This window comes from Echiichthys vipera (genome assembly GCF_963691815.1).
Source record: "Echiichthys vipera genome assembly, chromosome: 9".
In the NCBI taxonomy this organism is placed as follows: Eukaryota; Metazoa; Chordata; class Actinopteri; order Perciformes; family Trachinidae; genus Echiichthys; species Echiichthys vipera.
This window is the reverse complement of record NC_139834.1, coordinates 3,846,217-3,866,025: the sequence shown is the minus strand read 5'-3', so window position 1 is coordinate 3,866,025 and position 19,809 is coordinate 3,846,217. Positions and strand designations below refer to the sequence as shown.

Sequence of the window (19,809 nt, the reverse complement as noted above, 5' to 3'; positions counted from 1 at the left end):
ACGTGTATTGCTGACCGTTGTAACTCAGTGAACCACACTCCTGCCTGTAGTTGCATCTGAGATGTCACAGTGTTTATCCAAGTCAAACTAGCATTCTCACTACTCTCCATATGAATTAAAGTCACTGTCACTTTTAGATCCATGTGTATTGTGCTTCAGTTTCAGGTATCCACAATTACATTCATGTTCATTCTGGAGCTCTGTAAAGTCTCATACTTTACACTTTACTGTCATAATCATCAGTTCAGACACCCAAAATGTTATTTTTTATGTCCAGAAATACATTTTGACTAGTAAAATTGTCATAACATGTGCATTAATAACTGATAGGTACAACTAAATGTTCAAACGGTTTGCCAGAACAACTATATAAACACATTTTGATTCAGTATTTTCTAGTTAAGTTAACTCATCAAATGTATTCATATATCATCAGAACTGACTGTAGGAAGTCGTTGAGGTCGAATTCAGAAGGTTTAATTACCCCAAAATGTCCAGTTGCTTTTAAATTTCCATTAATTCTTCAATTCAGACACCCAAAATATTTTTTATATGCAAAAATACATTTTGGCTGGTGAAATTTTTCATAACATGTTATGATACAACTAAACGTCCAAACGGTTTACCAGCCAAGTGGGCCGATTTGTGGGAAAATCACAAAAGAAGTAGTTCCCTGACCGGGAATCGAACCCGGGCCGCGGCGGTGAGAGCGCCGAATCCTAACCACTAGACCACCAGGGAAGCTGTGTAAGGCCAAAATATCAGTCATGACTTCTGTAGTGTCGGTCGCCATCTTGGATTGGAGAGTTCGACCATAGACATATAAAGAGTAGACGCCGCATCGAACGTTGGGCCGCGAGAAATGCGGCCGCCATCTTGGACCGGTCATTCTACCAGATCAGTTCTATGATTGACTAGTTGAGCTCGAGCGTGATCACACTGTCCTTTTGGCCGCGGCCAAAACCGTTTTTTCAGCTAAAGTCTAGTACCTTTAAGTAGTGTGAGCGCACCCGCTCCGCGCTCAACTGGGGCCAGCGGACCGTCCACGGCCCGCTTGAAGAGACGGGCTTTAGCGGAGCCGTTTGCACATGTACGAGCACGAGCGTGCGCACGTGTACGCGCACGAGCACGAGCCCTATGGCAGTAGCGTTATGTCCGCCTGTTCGGACATGTAAATAGAAGGACGGACCATGCGCGGACATTTAACAACAACAACAATGGCGATGAAAGGTTCACGTTGGTGTGATGCGGAGGTGGAGTGTTTACTGCAGATTTGGTCGGATGAAAAGATTCAAAAACAGTCGACAAGACGCACAAAAACTCAGAGGTCTACGGAAAGATTTGTAAACAAAGCCACGCACACGCGATCAATGCGTGTGACGTGTTACGGCTTGAAGGCGTATGGACAGCAAGAAGCATTGGCCGAGGCCCTGGTAGTGTGAGTACAAACGGGGCTGGGGCGCGGGGGGGAGAGGGAGGAGGGACAAGTACCCTAAAGTCCGGGTCGTGGTCCGGTAGGACAGTGTGATCACGTCCTTAGGGCGGAGTTGAGCAGCAGAAGGAACAAGATGCCAGAGCACTGTGCAGCGTATTCCTGCTCTAATCGAGAACAGGACTCGGGGGATTACTTTTCACAAGTAAGATTGCCGCTGCGGCTTAAAATCCGCTGCGGCTTGTATAATTACAAAATGGATTTTCTTTCTAAAATTTGAGCATGCGGCTTTTAATCGGGTGCGCTCTGTAGTCCGGAATTTACGGTACTTTATGTTTATGTTTATGTTTACACTCCACTTTACTGACCGGCCCCGTCACCATGACAACCACAAACAATCACCACTACCACACACATCACAGGCAAGGGGAAACAGCTGATGATAACGACACATAGGAATACAGGCTACAAAATAACAACTATTAATATATTCACTTTACACTGGTATAACATTGACCAGCCAATTTTACACAGGTGGCACAGACTTTCTCATTGGCCACACTTTGATTGTAATAACGTCCTTCACCAGAGTCTTCCTCATTAACACACCTATCCGATCAAATAGTCACTTCTCTCGTCCACACAGCTGGAGAAAGGGTCTGGTTATGGATGCTTTCGGTGACTACAACATAGAGGAAGAGGGCAAGTTTATCAGCAAATGTTATGCAAAATTCAGATGTCAAGCCATCAGTTCCAGAAGATTTGTTTAGGCTAATTTCAGTTGCTGAATGGCCGATGTGACTGGTTACTTGCTTGTCACAGGGGGTCCTTTGGTCAATATAGATTTTAACTGTTTGTTACATTTTATCATAGTGTGATTTATACAGGTTCTTTTAGAACATGAAACAATGGTTGGATACCTTTTTTGGATCATCTGTGACAGCTCCATCAATATTAAGTTTTTGAATGCAGCTCGCTCTACTGTGTGACTTTTCCAGCCTTGCTCCTCTTCGTCCAGCCATTGCTTTCTGGATCTCACATAAGATCCTTCTGCTTTAACTCTGTATATTTCATCTAGCTCGAGCTGCTGCTCAGCTAGTACCACTTCAATGCGTTTAGAAACATTATTTTAAGGCCGAAATACTACGTAGTGTTGCTTTGAAAATGCAGACAACAGAACATCTGATTGTGGAATAGTTTGCAATGCAAACAAGCTTATTCACAATTTAAGCAGCTTTGGTTCATTATCGACAGATATGCATCAAAATAGGAGTGTTGTTGAAGAAAGGCTGTAAGAGATTTGAAGGAAGGAAAGAAGCTTGACCTCCTTTGTAAAATGTTTTTGTGTAGACTCTACAGAATCTCCTGTTTTCATTTTGAAGGTTTCCCAAAGACAAAGCTGTGAGGAAGAAGTGGGAAGTGGCTTTGAGGAGGGAAGGATTCACTGCGAGTGATTCATCTGTGCTTTGCTGTGAACATTTTAAGCAGGGCGATTTTGATAGGACAGGTCAAATTGTCCGACTCAGAGATGGTGTTATTCCATCCGTCTTCAGCTCCCCAGTTCACCTCCAAATAGTAGGTGTATCATCATAAGGCTATTAGCATTCATAAATGTAAATATTCTATTATCAATCACAGGGCAGGGTGAGATACTTATCCCTGTATATTCTTTTCAAGTATTATGCTTCTTCATTTAGCCAGCAAAGGGCAGGACCACGTCTACCTCCAGAAGAGCTGAAGAGAACCTGTCCGTGGCCTTTCAGGATGCCCCAGAAACTGCAACCTCACACCCACAACCGCAGCCTAATGATGTGAGTATTTCTACTTTAAACATCATACTATAATGGTCCTGGACATATTAAAATCTCACTTGTTTGCTGCCACTCATATTAAACACACTCACAAATAAACCCATGCACACACACAGACATGTTGAACATGCATTCCTGGCACACACATGGTACTGTCAGTGGTTTTGACACTAGTGGTGTCAAAGTGATGTGTGTGAAGTGAAACATCACTCAAACCATGTTCATCCCTCTGCTAGGATCATGGCTATGCCTTGCGTGCTTCTCCTACCGCTCTTAAGACCAAACTTAATGAAGCGTTAGCAAGAGTGGAAATTTTGGAGCGAGAGAAGGAGAATGCCATGGCCAGAGAAAAGAGGGCAAAGACCACAGTGAAGAGTCTTTTGGGGGATTTGAGGGACAAGAACCTCATTAATGAAGAGCTCAAAGATGTGTGTGTGTGTGTGTGTGTGTGAGAGAGAGAGAGAGAGAGTGAGTGAGAGAGATTTATGTATTCATGTATGAAATATAGCCTATTAATATTCACCTTACGTTAGTTAGCCAGTCACGTTAATGACGAGGCAGTACACTATTAACTGTTACATGTTATCAGAAACAACACCACCTTATAGGCCTTGGTTTGATGCATTGTTACATTAAAACGTAAACCACTGAATCATCTGTAAACAACACATCCACTCCAATAGAGAAGAATGGAGGTTTTTGGAAAGTGCTTCGTCTGATTCTTGAATGCAAAGCATCTTTTGACCAGGTGACCCAAAGGGGCAGCCTGACCCCCAGTGTTAAAGACTGGTCACTGCAGGATTTAGGCTGCATGATGCAATTCCTATACTTGAAATAGGAGAGACTGTGGTGTCGTTCTCTCAGTTCATTTAATGTATTGACCTTTAGGCCAAAGATTCATGCAAGCTGCCGGTAGTGATTGAATGAATGAGTCATACAACTATACCAAGCCCCCATGGCAACAAGACACCGCAAGTTCATACGCCTAGTCTCACATTGCCAGACTTTAATCCAGCGCTGGAGTATAACATGCCAGATCTTGACAGCTAAACATTCATTTTAAAACAATCAAACGTCCGAAAAGAAATACGATTAAAATGATTCGTTCGTCCTTAACTTTGGCTTGACAATCTAATGTATTTATGTAGATATAAGGCAATATTATCCTTCTCAAAGATTCAATAAAGCTCTACGCTACATAAACACCTTGTTTGTAAGCTATGCCATTTTAACTGGGTCAGTCCTTAAAGGCATTGTACTGACCGTTGACCATGAACTGCCAGTATGGGAGTAAATCTGTGAACCATCAGAAAGCTTCACATAGCTTCTATTAAGAGTCTAGTTCAAAAAATAAACATTGTTTGCAGATCCATTTAAAATTAAATGGATGTGAGGAGTTAGAAGGGACAGAATAAGAGCCGTGAGGGGCATAAGAGGAGCAAAGAAGGGATCAGGATGGAAGTGTGGAGGGGTGGAGGGGGGATGGCATACCTCCAGCCTTATATAGGGTGTGTTTGTCTCACTGGGTGATCTGCTCCCCCGGGGAATGTCCAGGAATAGACGGAGGCAGAGAAGAAGACGGTGGAAAGAAGAGAAGAAGAAGAAAAAATAATGATAATAAAAGGACGGTTGCAATTTCATCCTGGTCTTTTGTTCCTTGTCTGCAAACGAAAACTATATTACACGTCTAAACTTTTTTTTTCTCCCTCCCAGCGAGAGAACAATCTGGAGCCGGGCAGCGCGTCAGCTGGTGCTGTCAGTCAGGCCTCGAGCAGGCACTCGATGAAGGCGGTGACATAAGTTGGATGGCATCAAAGCTGAACTCACACTGGCCCTCGGGGAAAGGCAAGAGTGATGACTGAGAGGGGCGAGAGGAGGTTAAGATGGAAAGAGGAGATTGTGCGGATCAAAGCATGATAGTGGAATAGAGGAAGGGTGATTAAAGAAAGTAATGTATAGAGGGGCAGGAAAAAAAGGGTGGAGGAAAGGAACAGAGAGTGATGGATATGATGGGAGAAGGACGGAAAGAGAAGGGAAAGGAGATGAAATTAAGTGAATATTTAGAAGGTGTGTCATTACAAGGGAATTGGATTCAAATTGGGAAACTAAAAACAGAGAGCAGGTAAACCACAGTTAATGTTCCCCTACCAAGAGCTTAAAGTGTAATTCCCGCGTAAAATCAACCCGTGGTCGTTTTTTCGGCAATTACACACATCAAATAAACCATCGAGGCAGTTTTTTGGTGTATAAACTATTAACAGAGAAATCGCTAATCAGAGAGTTGCTAACAACGAGGCTAACACTGATTAACTCTGGCTGTACGGTGAAGGCATTAAAGCGGCTTTTTCAACCACTAATACTGCTCAAAATAACAGCAAACCTCTCCACTAGCATGAGAAGAGTCCCTACACACAAAACAAAGCACCAACAACGTAGTTAGTGAAGCCAGAGTTTATTAAAAGAGTGTTTTAAAGACTTACCTACTGGCCCCTGTACCAGCTCCTCTCATAGTAAAGTCCATTACAGTGGATTATTAAAGTCAATCCCAAAGGAAGGAGCCCATTGGTGCTTTGTTTTCTGTGTAGGGACTCTTCTCATGCTGCTGCAGAGGTTTGCTGTTATTTTCAGCAGTATTAGACGTTTTGTTGCCTTCACCTTACTGCCCCAAGCTAATCAGTGTTAGCCACGTCCGGCTGTTAGCTACTCTTCCGGACTGCTCTGTCTATACATGACAAAAACTGTTTCGATGGCTAATTTGATGTATATAACTGCCTAAAAAGACTATGGGATACTCCTGCGCCGGAATTACACTTTAAGGGTTTAATCTGCACACGCTGCCACGACGCAGAGCAGCAAAATGTCTCTTGAATTAGCTCGTTCTTGTGAGCTGCGCTGGGAGCTTCATGGAGACACCTGTTAACGTTAGCTGCCAATCAGCTGTCACAGAGTCAGCTTTCCTATACTAACTTTTAACAGTCGTATTCTCATTAATGTGACAACCTGCAGGAGACAACTGGCTAATAAACTGCTAAACAGACATGACAGCAGTGGACAGCACCTACTCCGTTATGACAGCTATAGCTACAGCTCTGTTACGGGCGCTTTATGGAGACAGTTTACGTTGGTCCTTCAACAACATTTAACAGTGCTGAAATTTGACGATTAAATTAATCAAATAAATTGGGTGGGATTAAATGGTTGCGGTTGAACCCCGCCCCATTCTGCAGGCTGAGGACAGGTATATTAGCCGCTATCGGTGAAGCAAAGGCCCAGTGAAGGAGTCGCAGATGTGTTAGTTGTCATACTGCTACAAGGTTCATGGTGTATTCATTGTGCCGCCGTAATAAATAGCTAAAAAACTAACTTATAACAGCTCGCTAGCCTAGCTAACTTTTCATCCAGAGGAGAATGCAGGTCGGAGTCCTTAAATGCTTCTGTGAATGCTGTTATACTGTAACAACTCACAGATATGGGTGCGTTTGTTTTCTTTTTGTTTTTTGTAAGTCGTGTTTCAGGATCTGGGAGGAGGCCTCGGGGAAGACCCAGGACCAGGTGGAGAGAACGCCTCAGGATCCCCCAGTTAGAGCTGGTTAATGTGGCCCGGGAAAGGGAAGTTTGGGGTCCCCTGCTAAAGCTGCTGCGCCCGGAGAGAAGAGAAGAAGAAGAAGACTTCCTTTATCTGTCCCGCAACGGGGAAATTCAATTTTCACTCTATTATGAATTTTCATGTTACACACACACAGGCCCGAAAACACACACATGCACAGACAGGACCTATATACATGCAATGAAAGGAGAGATGTTAGAGCGAGGGGGCTGCCAGTGACCACCGCTCCGAGCAGTTGGGGGTTTGGTGCCTTGCTCACCAGCACCTTGGCAGTGCCCAGGAGATGAACTGGCACCTCTCCAGCCACCAGTCCACGCACCGAAGTCACCTATGGACTGAGCTACTACCGCCCCAAAAGGAAGTTGCATTGGCCGGGAATCGAACCCGGGCCTCCCGCGTGGCAGGCGAGAATTCTACCACTGAACCACCAATGCACATTTATCAGCAATTTTGGCAGGAATAATGTCGAGCTGAGTAATCTGGGTTATATCCAATGTGGTGGCAATCATCCAGGACAGAGATCATTATCTAAAAGAAGCAGCTGGGCAGGCGAATGTTCAGCCCATGCATGCAAAAAAGGAAAATGACCAGCACAGAAAGAGCTATAAGTGAGCTATAAGTGATACATATAAAGTATATGGTGGGTGTTTTTACCATAACAAATACATGTACAGTGGAGATCAACATTAGAGAACAAAGTTTTAATTCTTGATTTATTCTGAAATACTGTCATTTACCACTGCTGTACTGTCACGTTCTCCTAAATAACCAAGGCACTACATAAATAAACTTGCCTTGCCTTTAGACAGCAGAGATTTGGCCTAATGTCTACAGCCAGTCTTCAGTCTCCTTCAGATGTTTGAAGCTACAGTAATACATTTGTCAAACTGGAGAAGTCTTGGCAGCCCACTGCAGTCACACACATACCAGCCACATAACAGCACCGCCCCTGGTTTGAGTCCAGCTGGGGACATGTGTTGCCTGCCCATCCCCATCCACCAACACCACACCTAAATTTGATAAATACTATACTCATTTGAGTTTCTTTTCTGATTAGTCCGTCATAAATCCCTGAACTGTTGCTGTTAGCCTGCATTGCTCTGCATTTGGGTCATTTCCTTGTTGCCTCACCTTCACCAATTATATGTGACAATACGTTTTAGTTTTGCCTTTCTACTGGAATATGTTTGTATGCTTGATTTTTCTTTTTGCCTGAATAAACAATGGAGATCAAAATTAGAGAACAAAGTTTTAATTCTTGATTTAGTTTTAAACAACCAAGGCACTTCAACAAAAACCTTTATTTTGTTAAAAAAAAAAGAAGAAGCAGTGACCAAAACACTTTCCGATCCCTCCCAGGTATTGGTGTTAATCTGCACCTGGTGACAGTTTACCTAATTGTTGGACACACCCTATTCACCCGGCAGCTCTCCTGGTTACTCTGCACGATGGCGAGCTGCTCTAAAGCGACTGAAACGCTGCGGTCGTCCAGATGAAGGCCAAAGTGATGATCCTCTTAATTAGATCCTCTTAATTAGATTAGATTAGAAGATTATGGAAACTACTGGTTGATTTTCGAGTGGCACGGTGGTGGTGGTTAGCACTGTCGCCTCACAGCAAGAGGGTTCCTGGTTCGAATCCTGGCTGCGGCCCGTCTGTGTGGAGTTTGCATGTTCTCCCCGTGTCTGCGTGGGTTTTCTCCGGGTTCTCCGGTTTCCTCCCACAGTCCAAAGACGTGCAGGTGTTCGGTTCATTGATGACTCTAAATCACCCGTAGGTGTGAATGGTTGTCTGTCTCTGTTCGTCTCTATGTGTCCTGTGATAGACTGGCGTCCTGTCCAGGGTGGACCCCGCCTCACGCCCGATGTCAGCTGGGATCAGCTCCAGCCCCCCCGCGACCCCGACAGGGACAAACGGTTGAAGATGGATGGGTGATTTTCATGAAACTTTGCAGAAGTGTGTGTTGCATCAGCCAGGGTAGAACCCACTTTCATTAACATTGCATTATGTTTGTGTTTGCGCTGCATTCATGTGGTGTCGGAATAACTGTAAATATTTGTTCCTGACTAGTGCATAAATTCACATTAGCATTGTGAGACAGGGCATGTCTTGGTGTGGGTCTGCACTCTCAGATGTCAGATGAGATTTTCCCTCACGTCTGGAACAGAACCAGAAAGTTCCAGTTTCACTTCGGCTTGTCACTTCCCGATCCGTGCCGGAAATGCGCTGCGTTTTTAACCCTAATCCCATCCCACCCCAATTCGTCTATACTGACCTTAACCATTCAAGGTCAATGCCAACCTCAAGCATCTATGCGCATGCACAGTTCAGGTTTCCAGTACGGCTCAGGCAGCCCCACCGCTCCACTAAGACCTTTCCTGATTGATGGACGAACTAATTATGGTTTGACTGCTGATGGCCGTATGAGAGGGTTTCCTTTGTTTACTCGTCGATGAGGTGAGAAACCAATAAGTAAAATGGTTAAAGATTGCATAGGGCTGTGTGAGATCAAAAGCCCATTTGCACGCTTCTTAGGTTACAGATGTCATAAGTGCAGGGGCAGGTCTGTGACAGTGAGGACAGGGAGACAGGGTGGATGGGTTAATGGGCACTGAGAGAGGGGTAGAGAATCTGTACATGCTAGGAAGTGTTAATCTGTGTGTGTGTGTGTGTGTGTGCGCGTGTGTGTGCGTGTGTGTGTGTGCGTGTGTGTGTGTGTGTGTGTGTGTGTGTGTGTGTGTGTGTGTGTGTGTGTGTGTGTGTGTGTGTGTGTGTGTGTGTGTGTGTGTGTGTGTGTGTGTGTGTGTGTGTGTGTGTGTGTGTGTGTGTGTGTGTGTGTGTGTGTGTGTGTCTTTCCACTCCTGTTCTTGTGCAGTATGTGAAATCATCTGCACTGAGATGCTCGGTTGATCCTCTGCCAAAATAACCTCCAGCTGCCTGATGCCTGTGCTGTGTGTGTTTTTTATTTTTTATAAATGTCACAGAGCTTGTCTGTTATCTAAATATGGGGGATTGGAGAGTGTGCCACACAAGGGGATGTCCATCAGGAGATTGAAAGAGGGCTCAAACTAAAGTCAGATTTGATTGGCTGTCTCCTGTCTGAGGAGGGGGCTCTTGCCCAATCCTGATCATTTTCAGTAAAAGTGTGTTGGGGCAGGGCAGGGTACTTATGCAGAGGGGTAAAGCCACCTGAACGGTCCAGTAGGGAGACTTTCTTTCTCAGACGTCTGTTGTTTTTAACTGGTGTCTGTTGTTCAGCACAGCCGGCCGCCATGGTAAGAAACTACTGAACACCGAGAAGAGGGTGAAAGGGAAACAAGAGGGGAGAAGGAAATTGAGTTTGGATGAATCTTTAAGGAGACGCTTTTGTTTTCAACTGATGAGGATGAAGGCGTGACGGCAGAAGATGGAGATTATCATCTGACCACAGTCACGCAGCAAATCCTCGTCTTAAGCGCAGCTGTTTTATCAGCTGGATTTCTTTACAAGTCTTGGATTTACACACATTTTTTTGAGGGGGGGGATTAATTTGGGGCAATACTTGGCTGGTTATGTTTTTATGATGCTCGCTACAGATGACAGAAAATCTCCATTCTTCCGACTGTTAACCTTCTGCTGAAAACTTCAATTTACATGCTTGACGTCTGTTACTCGTCTTTGCTGTTTGTTCGCGGACTGACGTGATTTCGCTCGATATTTAGATCAGAGTTGCTAAAGATAGAAAGCGAGCAGCTGAGTAAATGGAGAAGACCCGCTGCCTTTTCCCAGTGTCCTAATTTAGGACGTTCACCTTGAGAAAATCCCTCTCAAATCCACTCCAGAGTCTCACCATAAAAATAGCTCTATAGTGAACTAACGAGTGGGTTCGTGTGACCTTCGGATGCCGAGGTCTTGATGAGGTTCTGTTAAGGACAGGGAAAGAGGGGACATGATTTACGGGCCTCATAAACAATAATGGGACATTTGAACAATGCTCGGTACGAACGGCGATGACAGTTCTCGCTGTTTCGAAATGAAAAACCAACTTGTTTGCATTATAGACTAGTTTAAAAACAGTCAAGACGGTTTCCAATTGAATGTATGAGCTGCAGTGCGATGTAAAGTCGTGATGTCCTCAGTGTTAAAATCTATGTATAGGAACAGGATGGGACCCGATGTTGGATCAGACAACAACAGCAGAGATTTAAACCAGTTTCACTGTAAAAGCTCAACTTTGTGCCATCTCATGTCTTTCGGATCAAAGTGGTGGTGTTCCCCTTTAAGAAGCGTTCAGGGGGAATGACAGCAGACAGCTGGCAGAGGATTAAACATGACTTCTTACCTGACATAAGGCTATTTCCAGTCTTTGGCCGTCACTTTGTTAATGACAGTTCTGTCTCTGTCTTTACGGAGAAACAGGTTTTAACTCAACTCTCCCTCTAAAAACAATGTTTTTGTTACATTTCATTAATTTGAATCAATGCAAAAATCCATTAGAAACAGAATTAGACAACTTCTCAAAATAGGTAATTCAACTCAACAATCGGAGATAGAATAATGATACCGACCTTGCGGATATTACGTTTAAGGTTCTCTATGTAACTTTCAGAAATGACACAAGTGGGCGGGGAAAAGCTCAGAAAGTAAACAACATGTCGGTAAAGGATATTTGACGTTTGTGTAACATGAATTTACGGATAAAAGGCGCAATTTCAGGAGCCCGGTCCATATTCCAACAGAAGGATCACAGAGAAAAAGCGTTAGCGAGCGGCTTGCTCCATAGCTGCACTCATCTCATCCTCGGAGGCCGCCATGTTGTTTACACCGAACAGTTGCTTCTCCTTTCGTCTCTTAAATGCGCCTCAAAACCAACGCTGATTGGTTCGGACGCTGGTCAAACTTCTCCAAATTTTCTCCACCGCACGTTACCAGACTGATCTGCGAGTAAAATACAATGGAGCTCACGAGATCAGGAGGGTCTGGCGAGCCGTTAGTGAACTGGGGTCAGCATTCAATAGCACAGTGAATATAAACCTAATTTGCTGGCATCATGATGATTGAATGCTGTAAAACAAATTGCAATCACATTTAGAATAACGCTAGCTTGCTGTTTGCAAATCTCTCCATCACCCAACGCCACGAAGCAACCGCAAACCACGACCAAGATAATGTTAGCCAACCAGCTGTAACTTAGCTACGCTGCATACAGGTTGTTCGCTGATTAGCTGACATTAGCTGAAAAGGTTTTTTTTTTTGCATGCAGCGAACCAGCCATATCTCTGGACTCTGGAGGAATTAGCTGACGTTATCCACTCAAGGCAGTATTTTTCTACATCAGCTAGCTAGCAATTCAACCGCAGTAGCACATTAGCAAACAAGCTAACATTAGCCTGTTAAAAGCACAGTATATTTATAATGTCAGTGTTTACTCTAGGATTTTTACCAGCACCTCCCTGTTTGCTGCTGTTACACAGGACGGCCATCAACCTTATGTCCATCTCCAGGCCGTTAGTGCAGAAAGTATCACCGAAGAACAGCATGTGTTGGCTCTACCGGTCCATTTGTTGGTGTTAGCCAACTCGCTATCTCGCCAATTTGCTATCACTGTTGGCTGTAGGAGAGCTGAAGAGAAGCGAGGGACTCGGGAGTCTGCAAAACGTCACATCCTTTGCAGTTTCACAGAAAATCCGTCACAAAACCTTTACATAGAAGTCAGTCCACAAGCAACTAACTGAGAAAGGCAACTGGTAATAAAAAACAATTAGTACATGTGAAACGTTACACACAGGACATTTAACAGCGGTAAAACAGTAAAACAGAAGTCAAACTTGTAACTTGATTTTCATCCTGTCAATGGAAACCAATGACTGTTTGCAAGGTTGCAAAACCTTTTTTTTAACCGTTTAAAACACTTTAATATGTCTTGAAAAGTGGTCACCAGTGATGTACAGCATATAGAGTAAATGCAGATGTTGTGTACCTGCTGGAAAGCTCTTTTTGTGGCGCTTTTATAAAACCAGTTACCAGGCAGAGAGGGGGCTGATAGACCTCAAGGCCAGTGTAACTGCAGCAGCAGACTCCAAATGTGTGGTTGTGTGTGTGAGTGGTTGATATCATCCTCTCTGACTCTGCCATAATCACCCCTTACATGCTGTTTTGGTATCGGCCTGTTCAGTGACATTATTATACAGCTGAAGTATACGTAAATATAGTTGACAGGAACAATAACTTCTCCCGCTCTGTCCGACTCTCCTTTAATTCTTCCACCTTTCTTTATTCCTCTGTTTTCAGCCCACTGACGCCCAAAGCGATGCCCGCTCCTTCCTGACTGAGGAGATGATTGCAGGTTAGTCCCTCTGCGTGTCCTCACGACATAAATCAGAATTACATCAGCCAAACTGACCATTGTGAAATTAATTGCTTATCACAACCTTATATACGAGGTGGTATGGCCCCATTATAATATATTGGATACGCCAATTATCATCTGTTGTATTGGTAAGCCGAATCACCCGTCCGCGTTGCTGAGGAGAACAAAGGTAGTGATGGGAATTACGGCTCTTGGCTGCGAGCAGGATCTCACTTAGTTCCAGAAAGTTGTTTAAAAGGGCAGGTCATCGTTCTTTTTTTAGTACTTGGGCGCAGGGGCGGGGGTTACTATTTATTGGAGAAAAAGCCATCAGATATTTTGCATTCACACCTGTTCGCCATGTATGCTGGATAAAAGCGTCAATGACAGTGTGTTTGGCAGCTTTCTGTGCATCCTGCAGCTCCACACTGCTTGTTGTTCCTGTCACAGCCACAGGGGGAGGCAGAAGTGCCACAGAGCGCTCCAGCAAGCATGAACCTGGCACTGTGGATCCAGAGCAGGCAGGGAAATGTGGGTACAGCAATGCAGAGAACTGCTCTGAAGTACGACTCGGCCTCCTTCGTTCATACCAAGGAGCCATTCGAAATAACGGTTTTGTTTGTTAGTCACATCACTAGAAAGACCAAAAACCTGTTGATTTTCTAAGTTTATAACGTTAAGTTCTTTAGTATTTTAGGCCTAACCACAATATTTTGGACTCCCAGATCTTTAAAAAGTGAAACCAAGGGGATCTAACAGTGACCATGTGAATAGATTATATCAGTGGCATCTTCTAACACATACGTATGAGGCTAGTGACAACTGACTACAGCCGTTCAGTCGAGTGATAACATGCAAAGCGAGTAATTACACTCGACCATTGTCCATTGATTTCATCTTGCTACTTTTTCAGACTGCAGTACATGAGTCACTCCGGGCCGTTATAACCCCCCTGTTATAAATATTATCTCCTTGATCTTGTTATGTCCGATGAGTCGTCTGAATTTGAGCCATTTCCTTCCCTGATCCAGAGTTCAAGGCCGCCTTCGACATGTTCGACACAGACGGCGGCGGTGACATCAGCACCAAGGAGTTGGGCACCGTGATGAGGATGCTGGGCCAGAACCCGTCGAGGGAGGAGTTGGATGCCATCATTGAGGAGGTGGATGAGGACGGTGAGGTCATTGTGCGATCAACAAATAGAAAAAGGATCCTGCTCCTTAATGCGTAGACATCTGAGGAAGATTGAAGGGAGTCTAGGGGGAGTCTGGGGCATCACTTTGATACAACAAGGAAGCCATAGGAAAAGGCTCATTTCTCAGACCAGAGGCTGCTTGCTCAATTTGATTTAAAGTAATTCTAAAGATAACTCTGATGACAAATAATCATCGATAGTATATAAAACGGATAAAGCCTCGACGTCAACGTCAATTATTTCAACTTGATCCAATCGTCCTCGTCTATGGGAGTCGCCAATCCTGTCAGATTTTGACTCGGCCTCATTTCCACTGACCAAAAAAGGGCATGGATGTGACGTCGTTGGGGGAAGGGAGACACACCCATCTAGATGACAAATACCTAATTAGCAACATTAGCATGACCCCCAGGAGCCTTATCCATGAGGATAACAGCACAAGCTACTAGATCAGCGGGAGGGGAGTCAATGTTGAGATTTTTTTACAGGAGCGGGAAGGAACGGGAGTCCTTTTTTTTATTTTGGAAAAGGAATGGGTGGGAGCAGGATTTTGTTTTTCAGGAGCTGGATGGGACAGGAGTGATTGCTGTGGTAAGGGCTTGCACATAGTTAAATCACAGCATCCTCCAGAGATACAGAAGATTTCATGCGACTATTCTCACAGGCTGAGTATGATTACTCAAGATGTGTACATTGAAATGTATGTGTAAGTGATAAGGTGCAGTGCCCTTTAGGTAAGGTTTATCAAAGGCCATTTGGGGAATCGTAGATATCGTGTGAGTAAATAAAAAACACAAGAGACGTAGACAAGGCAGGGGCTACTTGTTAAAATGCAGTAGATATAATTTGATAATCTATGGTGGGGGGGGGGGCTCTGCATGTGTAACTTCTTTCCCATCACCTCACCTTGTCTTTGTTCCTGCCCCCCCCCCCCCCTCCTTAGGCAGCGGCACCATCGACTTCGAGGAGTTCTTGGTCATGATGGTGCAGCAGTTAAAGGAGGACCAGGCCGGAAAGAGTGAAGAAGAACTCTCAGAGTGCTTCCGTATTTTTGACAAGTATGACCCACGGCGATACTAACAGAAGGACACACACTTGCACACACACAAAAACACCACGTCTAATTTTGCGTTTTATCCCCAGGAACGGAGATGGTTTCGTCGACAGGGAGGAGTTTGGAGACATCCTCCATCTCACTGGAGAACCGGTGGTGGAGGAAGATATTGACGAGATGTTCGGTGAAGCAGACACGAACAAAGATGGGAAGATTGATTTTGATGGTAAGATTAAGCCTCGTATAGAGCGAGAAGAGTTTCTTCTTCACTTCTGTGGCAGTGTCTTCAGTAATGGTTGCTTTAGTATCCGAGGGAGAGGAAAAACAACCGGACATCCACTAATCCACTGGTCCTCTAACAACATTTTCTGACCGTCACCTTTTGTTCCCTAAACGTAACCATCGTGGCCCACATTTGGTCGCTGTTTCACAATGTCATAATTCACGAGAGGTCTCACACGTTTTGTACATGACTCTCCATAAGATACGTTGATGTTAGACCCCCAGCTGCTGGTTACACGGTCAGATATAAGAGTGGTATCAAGCTCGCTCTTCTTTCTCTGATCGAAACACCATCAAGCATCAGTTTTCCCTCATCCATCATCATCATCATCATCATTATCATCATCATCATGATCGACCGCTTGTCCCTAATGGGGCTGCGAGGGGCTGAAGCCGATCCCAGCTGACATCGGGCGTGAGGCAGGGCACATAGAGACAATCAGAGACAGACAACCATTCACACTCACATTCACACCTACAGACAGTTTAGAGTTTTCCCTCCTATATAATCTTGGAGCGCACTCACACTGTCCCGTGCCCCGTGCTTTAGGGTCCTTGTCCCCCCTCCAGGCCCGTTTGTACTCACACTACCTGGGCCTCGGAGAATGCTTCTTGCTGCCTATACGTCATCACGCCGTAACACGTCACACGCATTGATGACGTCATGGCGATGCGTGGCTTTGTTTCCAGATCTTTCCGTAGACCTCGGAGTTTTTGTGCGTCTTGTCGACTGTTTTTGAATCTTTTCATCGACCAAATCTGCAGTAAACACTCCACCTCCGCATCACACCAACGTGAACCTTTCACCGCCATTGTTGTAAATGTCTGCGCATGGTCCCTCCTTCTTTTTTCTACGTCCCAACAGGCGCACAGGAAATGACGTCAGAACCGCCGTAGGCCTCGTGCTCGTACATGTGCGCACGCTCGTGCTCGTTCATGTGCAAACGTGCTTTACAAAAGCCCACCTCTCCCAAACGGGCCGTGGACAGCCAGCGTAGAGTGGTACGGTTGCACTCACACTGGTAGAAAGGAACCAGACTTTAGCTGTGAAACGTCCTGGGGCACGGTACGAATGGACAGTGTGAGTGCGCCCTAAATCTTGATATAATTTCATAACTCTGTGCTGTTAAACAGCAGCATAATCTTCATCCTCTCATTGTAGTACCTTCTTACTTAAAACTGTTTTTTAATTCCATACAGGTCACCATACAGACTAAGGCATTATGAGAATCATTTTCTTAGTTCCTAGAATTTCTAAAGAAATCGGGCGACGTGCCTCTAAATTTAAAGGTCCATCTGCCTGGAACAACCTGCCCAACTTAACTAGATCTATTACCTCGTTTCATTTTTTTACTGCACATCTTTCCACCTGGCTTCAAACATACTGCTCTTGCTTCTAATTATACTTGAGATGCGAAAATAATGCATCTCTAGTTTAGTCGGTGCATGTCATCGTCAGCAGCCATCTTTGTTGTTTGCTTTTTACTCTACAATCCTCCGCTCCACCAACTGAGCCATCAAAGGGGCTACTACGTCCCTACATCACCGTCATCATCGGTTACTCCCGTCCAAAGCAGATATAAGGATTTCATCTGTGAATTAGGATGCTCTATCACAGTTAATGAGCGCCAATGGAGAGTGCCCAGTCGTGATTACCAGAGTAGGACGCGCCCGCTTCCTTCACACATATATACGGCGCATCGGCTGACGCAGCAAGTTGTTAGAAAATTCAAGTGTAGTGTCCGAAAATCTCGCTTGATCATATCATCCTGTATAGTGCACTATTTAGTAAACAGTATATAGGGAGTGAATGAGGGAACGCACACACACACACACACACACACACACACACACACACACACACACACACACACACACACACACACACACACACACACACACACACACACACACACACACACACACACACACACACACACACACACACACACACACACACACACACACACACACACACACACACACACACACACACACACACACACACACACACACACACACACACACACACACACACACACACAAACAGACACCAAGGCTTAGTTCAAAGGACTTTCATTAATTAGGAAAAAGAGTTTTAACTCCATCTTGTAGGCCGCTCTTGATGACACACTCACACACCTCAGGTTCGTAGCGGATCATGATGTCGTACTCCATGGCCTACAGGATGTTGTCGATAGTGAACACCAAGCGGTCACCGTCTTTAACACGGGCAAATCCCGGTCCTGTCCACGTCACCATGTGGCTGGGAGTGCGCTCTCTATGAACTTTTATACTTCTGCCCTTACTACAAGCCTGTCTCAGAAGTTGGAAGTTTCCGATTTCCAATTCCAAATGGACGCAGCTAAAACGTAAGTTACGAGCGCTGTCAGCGGCGTCACTAACGTGGCGGCGTATTTGCATTTAGAGAGGGAATGTCTCCACAGACACACAGATCGTATTTATCAGCAATAAGGCTAGAAGAAGTGCTGTCATTAGGGGGTCACATGATCACTTACCATTGTTTTAACTCACTCTTTGATAGAGAAAAACTAAAAGACGATTAACTAGATGAAAATCTCACAGATAATCTGTAAGTGTACATTATATATAGCATATTTGTATTGCTTGACCTTGATGAAAGACAGCCCTTTCATTTGGCACCATACAGTATTTTCTCAACCTATTTCTTTCTAACTGTTTGAGTCACACTTCCCAAGGTTTATGAAAGAAACAAATACAATAGAGTAAATTACGACAACGATGATGAAATCCCGTTCGCTGTGGAGACAAGAGGATCGCTTTATTAGCCGGAGTTTACAGAAGAGCTTCTGCAGAGGGAGACTGAACAGCTGAAAGAGAGAGAGGAAACTTCTGTGGAAACTGGCGGAGCAGCGAAAATATTCTAAATATAGCGTGCATTTAAACTGAAATGTTTTTTTAGGTGTCTAAATCACATCTAGCTGCTGCCCCCGTCCACAGCAGGTCTTTGCTTAGTGTTAGTGCTCCTGTCTACTTCTTCAAACTGGTGAATGCAAACAGTGGTGTAGGTAATAAACTGACTATAGATAAGTTCCTCATACGACCACACTTCAAATGAGCCAAACTATCCCTTTAAGGGCCCCCTTCAAAACAAGATGGTTCATCTCAAGGGGTTCAATTATGTCAAGTTTCCCTTTCATTATCCTCAAAAATGATGCCACTTTCCTCACAACGTATGGACTTAGAGAGGACTCCAGCTTGTACACGCACGAGTCTGCACACATGGACAAGTTCCCTATGTGTATAAATACATATGAGTTATTTTAACATGCATGGAAATGATACTCGGGTCTGTGAGCGCATGAATACAGCAGACGTAGACATATATAAAGTATGATTACAGCTGAAACAAGCAGACAGGACAGGACAGGACTACTCGTCATGTACAGCATTTATGCGTTACGGTGACATGTTCTCCATGATTTGACTTTTGTCTGCACACTGCGCAGCCCACGGTTCGATCATCTGATGGCTGTTTTTCTCTCCAGAGTTCCTCAAGATGATGGAGAACGTCCAGTAACGAGGCGCCGGCTCTACATTCCTCGGTGACCCTTCCACGGAGAGAGAACACAGAGCGCGCCGTACGATGGAAATCTGCTCAGAGCAAACTCTAAACGCTGTCCAACCCTGCGAAACTATGAATGTGACGAAGTTTCTGAGGCGTCAAAATGGAATGGATACAAGTGAAATACCTCCACCGACCTCCACCCCCTCCCCCACCCCCGACCCCCTTCCCCTTCTCATATGAAACCCGGGGGCTGGGTGAGGAATTCTATAAATATCTGTTCAAACCTTTTAAGACGAAGGCACTTTCCCCCGACCGCCACCCAGCTGTCTCCCCCCGCAGCTGCTGTTTCCCCAGAAATGCTACACCAGTAGCTTAAACCCCCACCCTTCTCCTCCTCCTCCTCCTCCTCCTCCTCCTCCTCCTCCTTCTCAAAACTCAATATCTTCTCCACCCTGTTCTGTGCTTTCAAAATAAATCCACTTCCTCCTTGTTCATCTTTGCTAATTATTCTGCCACGCATGCATCTTATCTCATCCGGTCTGTTTCACTC

At 44.7% G+C, this 19,809-nt stretch overlaps 3 protein-coding genes across 3 annotated transcripts in view; 2 read left to right on the top strand and 1 right to left on the bottom strand.

The window, feature by feature from the left end:
- Positions 1-5,713, top strand: part of LOC310951722 (uncharacterized protein) — an 81,553-nt gene extending 75,840 nt beyond the window's left edge. Inside the window, exons 2-4 of the mRNA XM_083920104.1 lie at positions 2,815-3,007; positions 3,130-3,243; positions 4,957-5,713. Of these exons, the coding sequence (XP_083776230.1) occupies positions 2,815-3,007; positions 3,130-3,243; positions 4,957-5,043 (394 nt within the window). The 3' untranslated portion in view covers positions 5,044-5,713. The remainder of the gene's footprint in view (positions 1-2,814; positions 3,008-3,129; positions 3,244-4,956) is intronic.
- The window catches only part of taf13 (TATA-box binding protein associated factor 13), a 329,277-nt gene that overhangs the window by 300,436 nt on the left and 9,032 nt on the right, over positions 1-19,809 (bottom strand). The gene's annotated exons all lie outside the window — the stretch shown is intronic.
- LOC310951720 (troponin C, skeletal muscle) lies at positions 9,982-19,751 on the top strand. Its single transcript, XM_083920102.1, has 6 exons — positions 9,982-10,125; positions 13,121-13,175; positions 14,210-14,353; positions 15,317-15,431; positions 15,517-15,653; positions 19,240-19,751. Exons 1-6 carry the CDS (start codon positions 10,123-10,125, stop codon positions 19,269-19,271), a joined length of 486 nt encoding a protein of 161 aa, XP_083776228.1. The 5' UTR covers positions 9,982-10,122; the 3' UTR covers positions 19,272-19,751.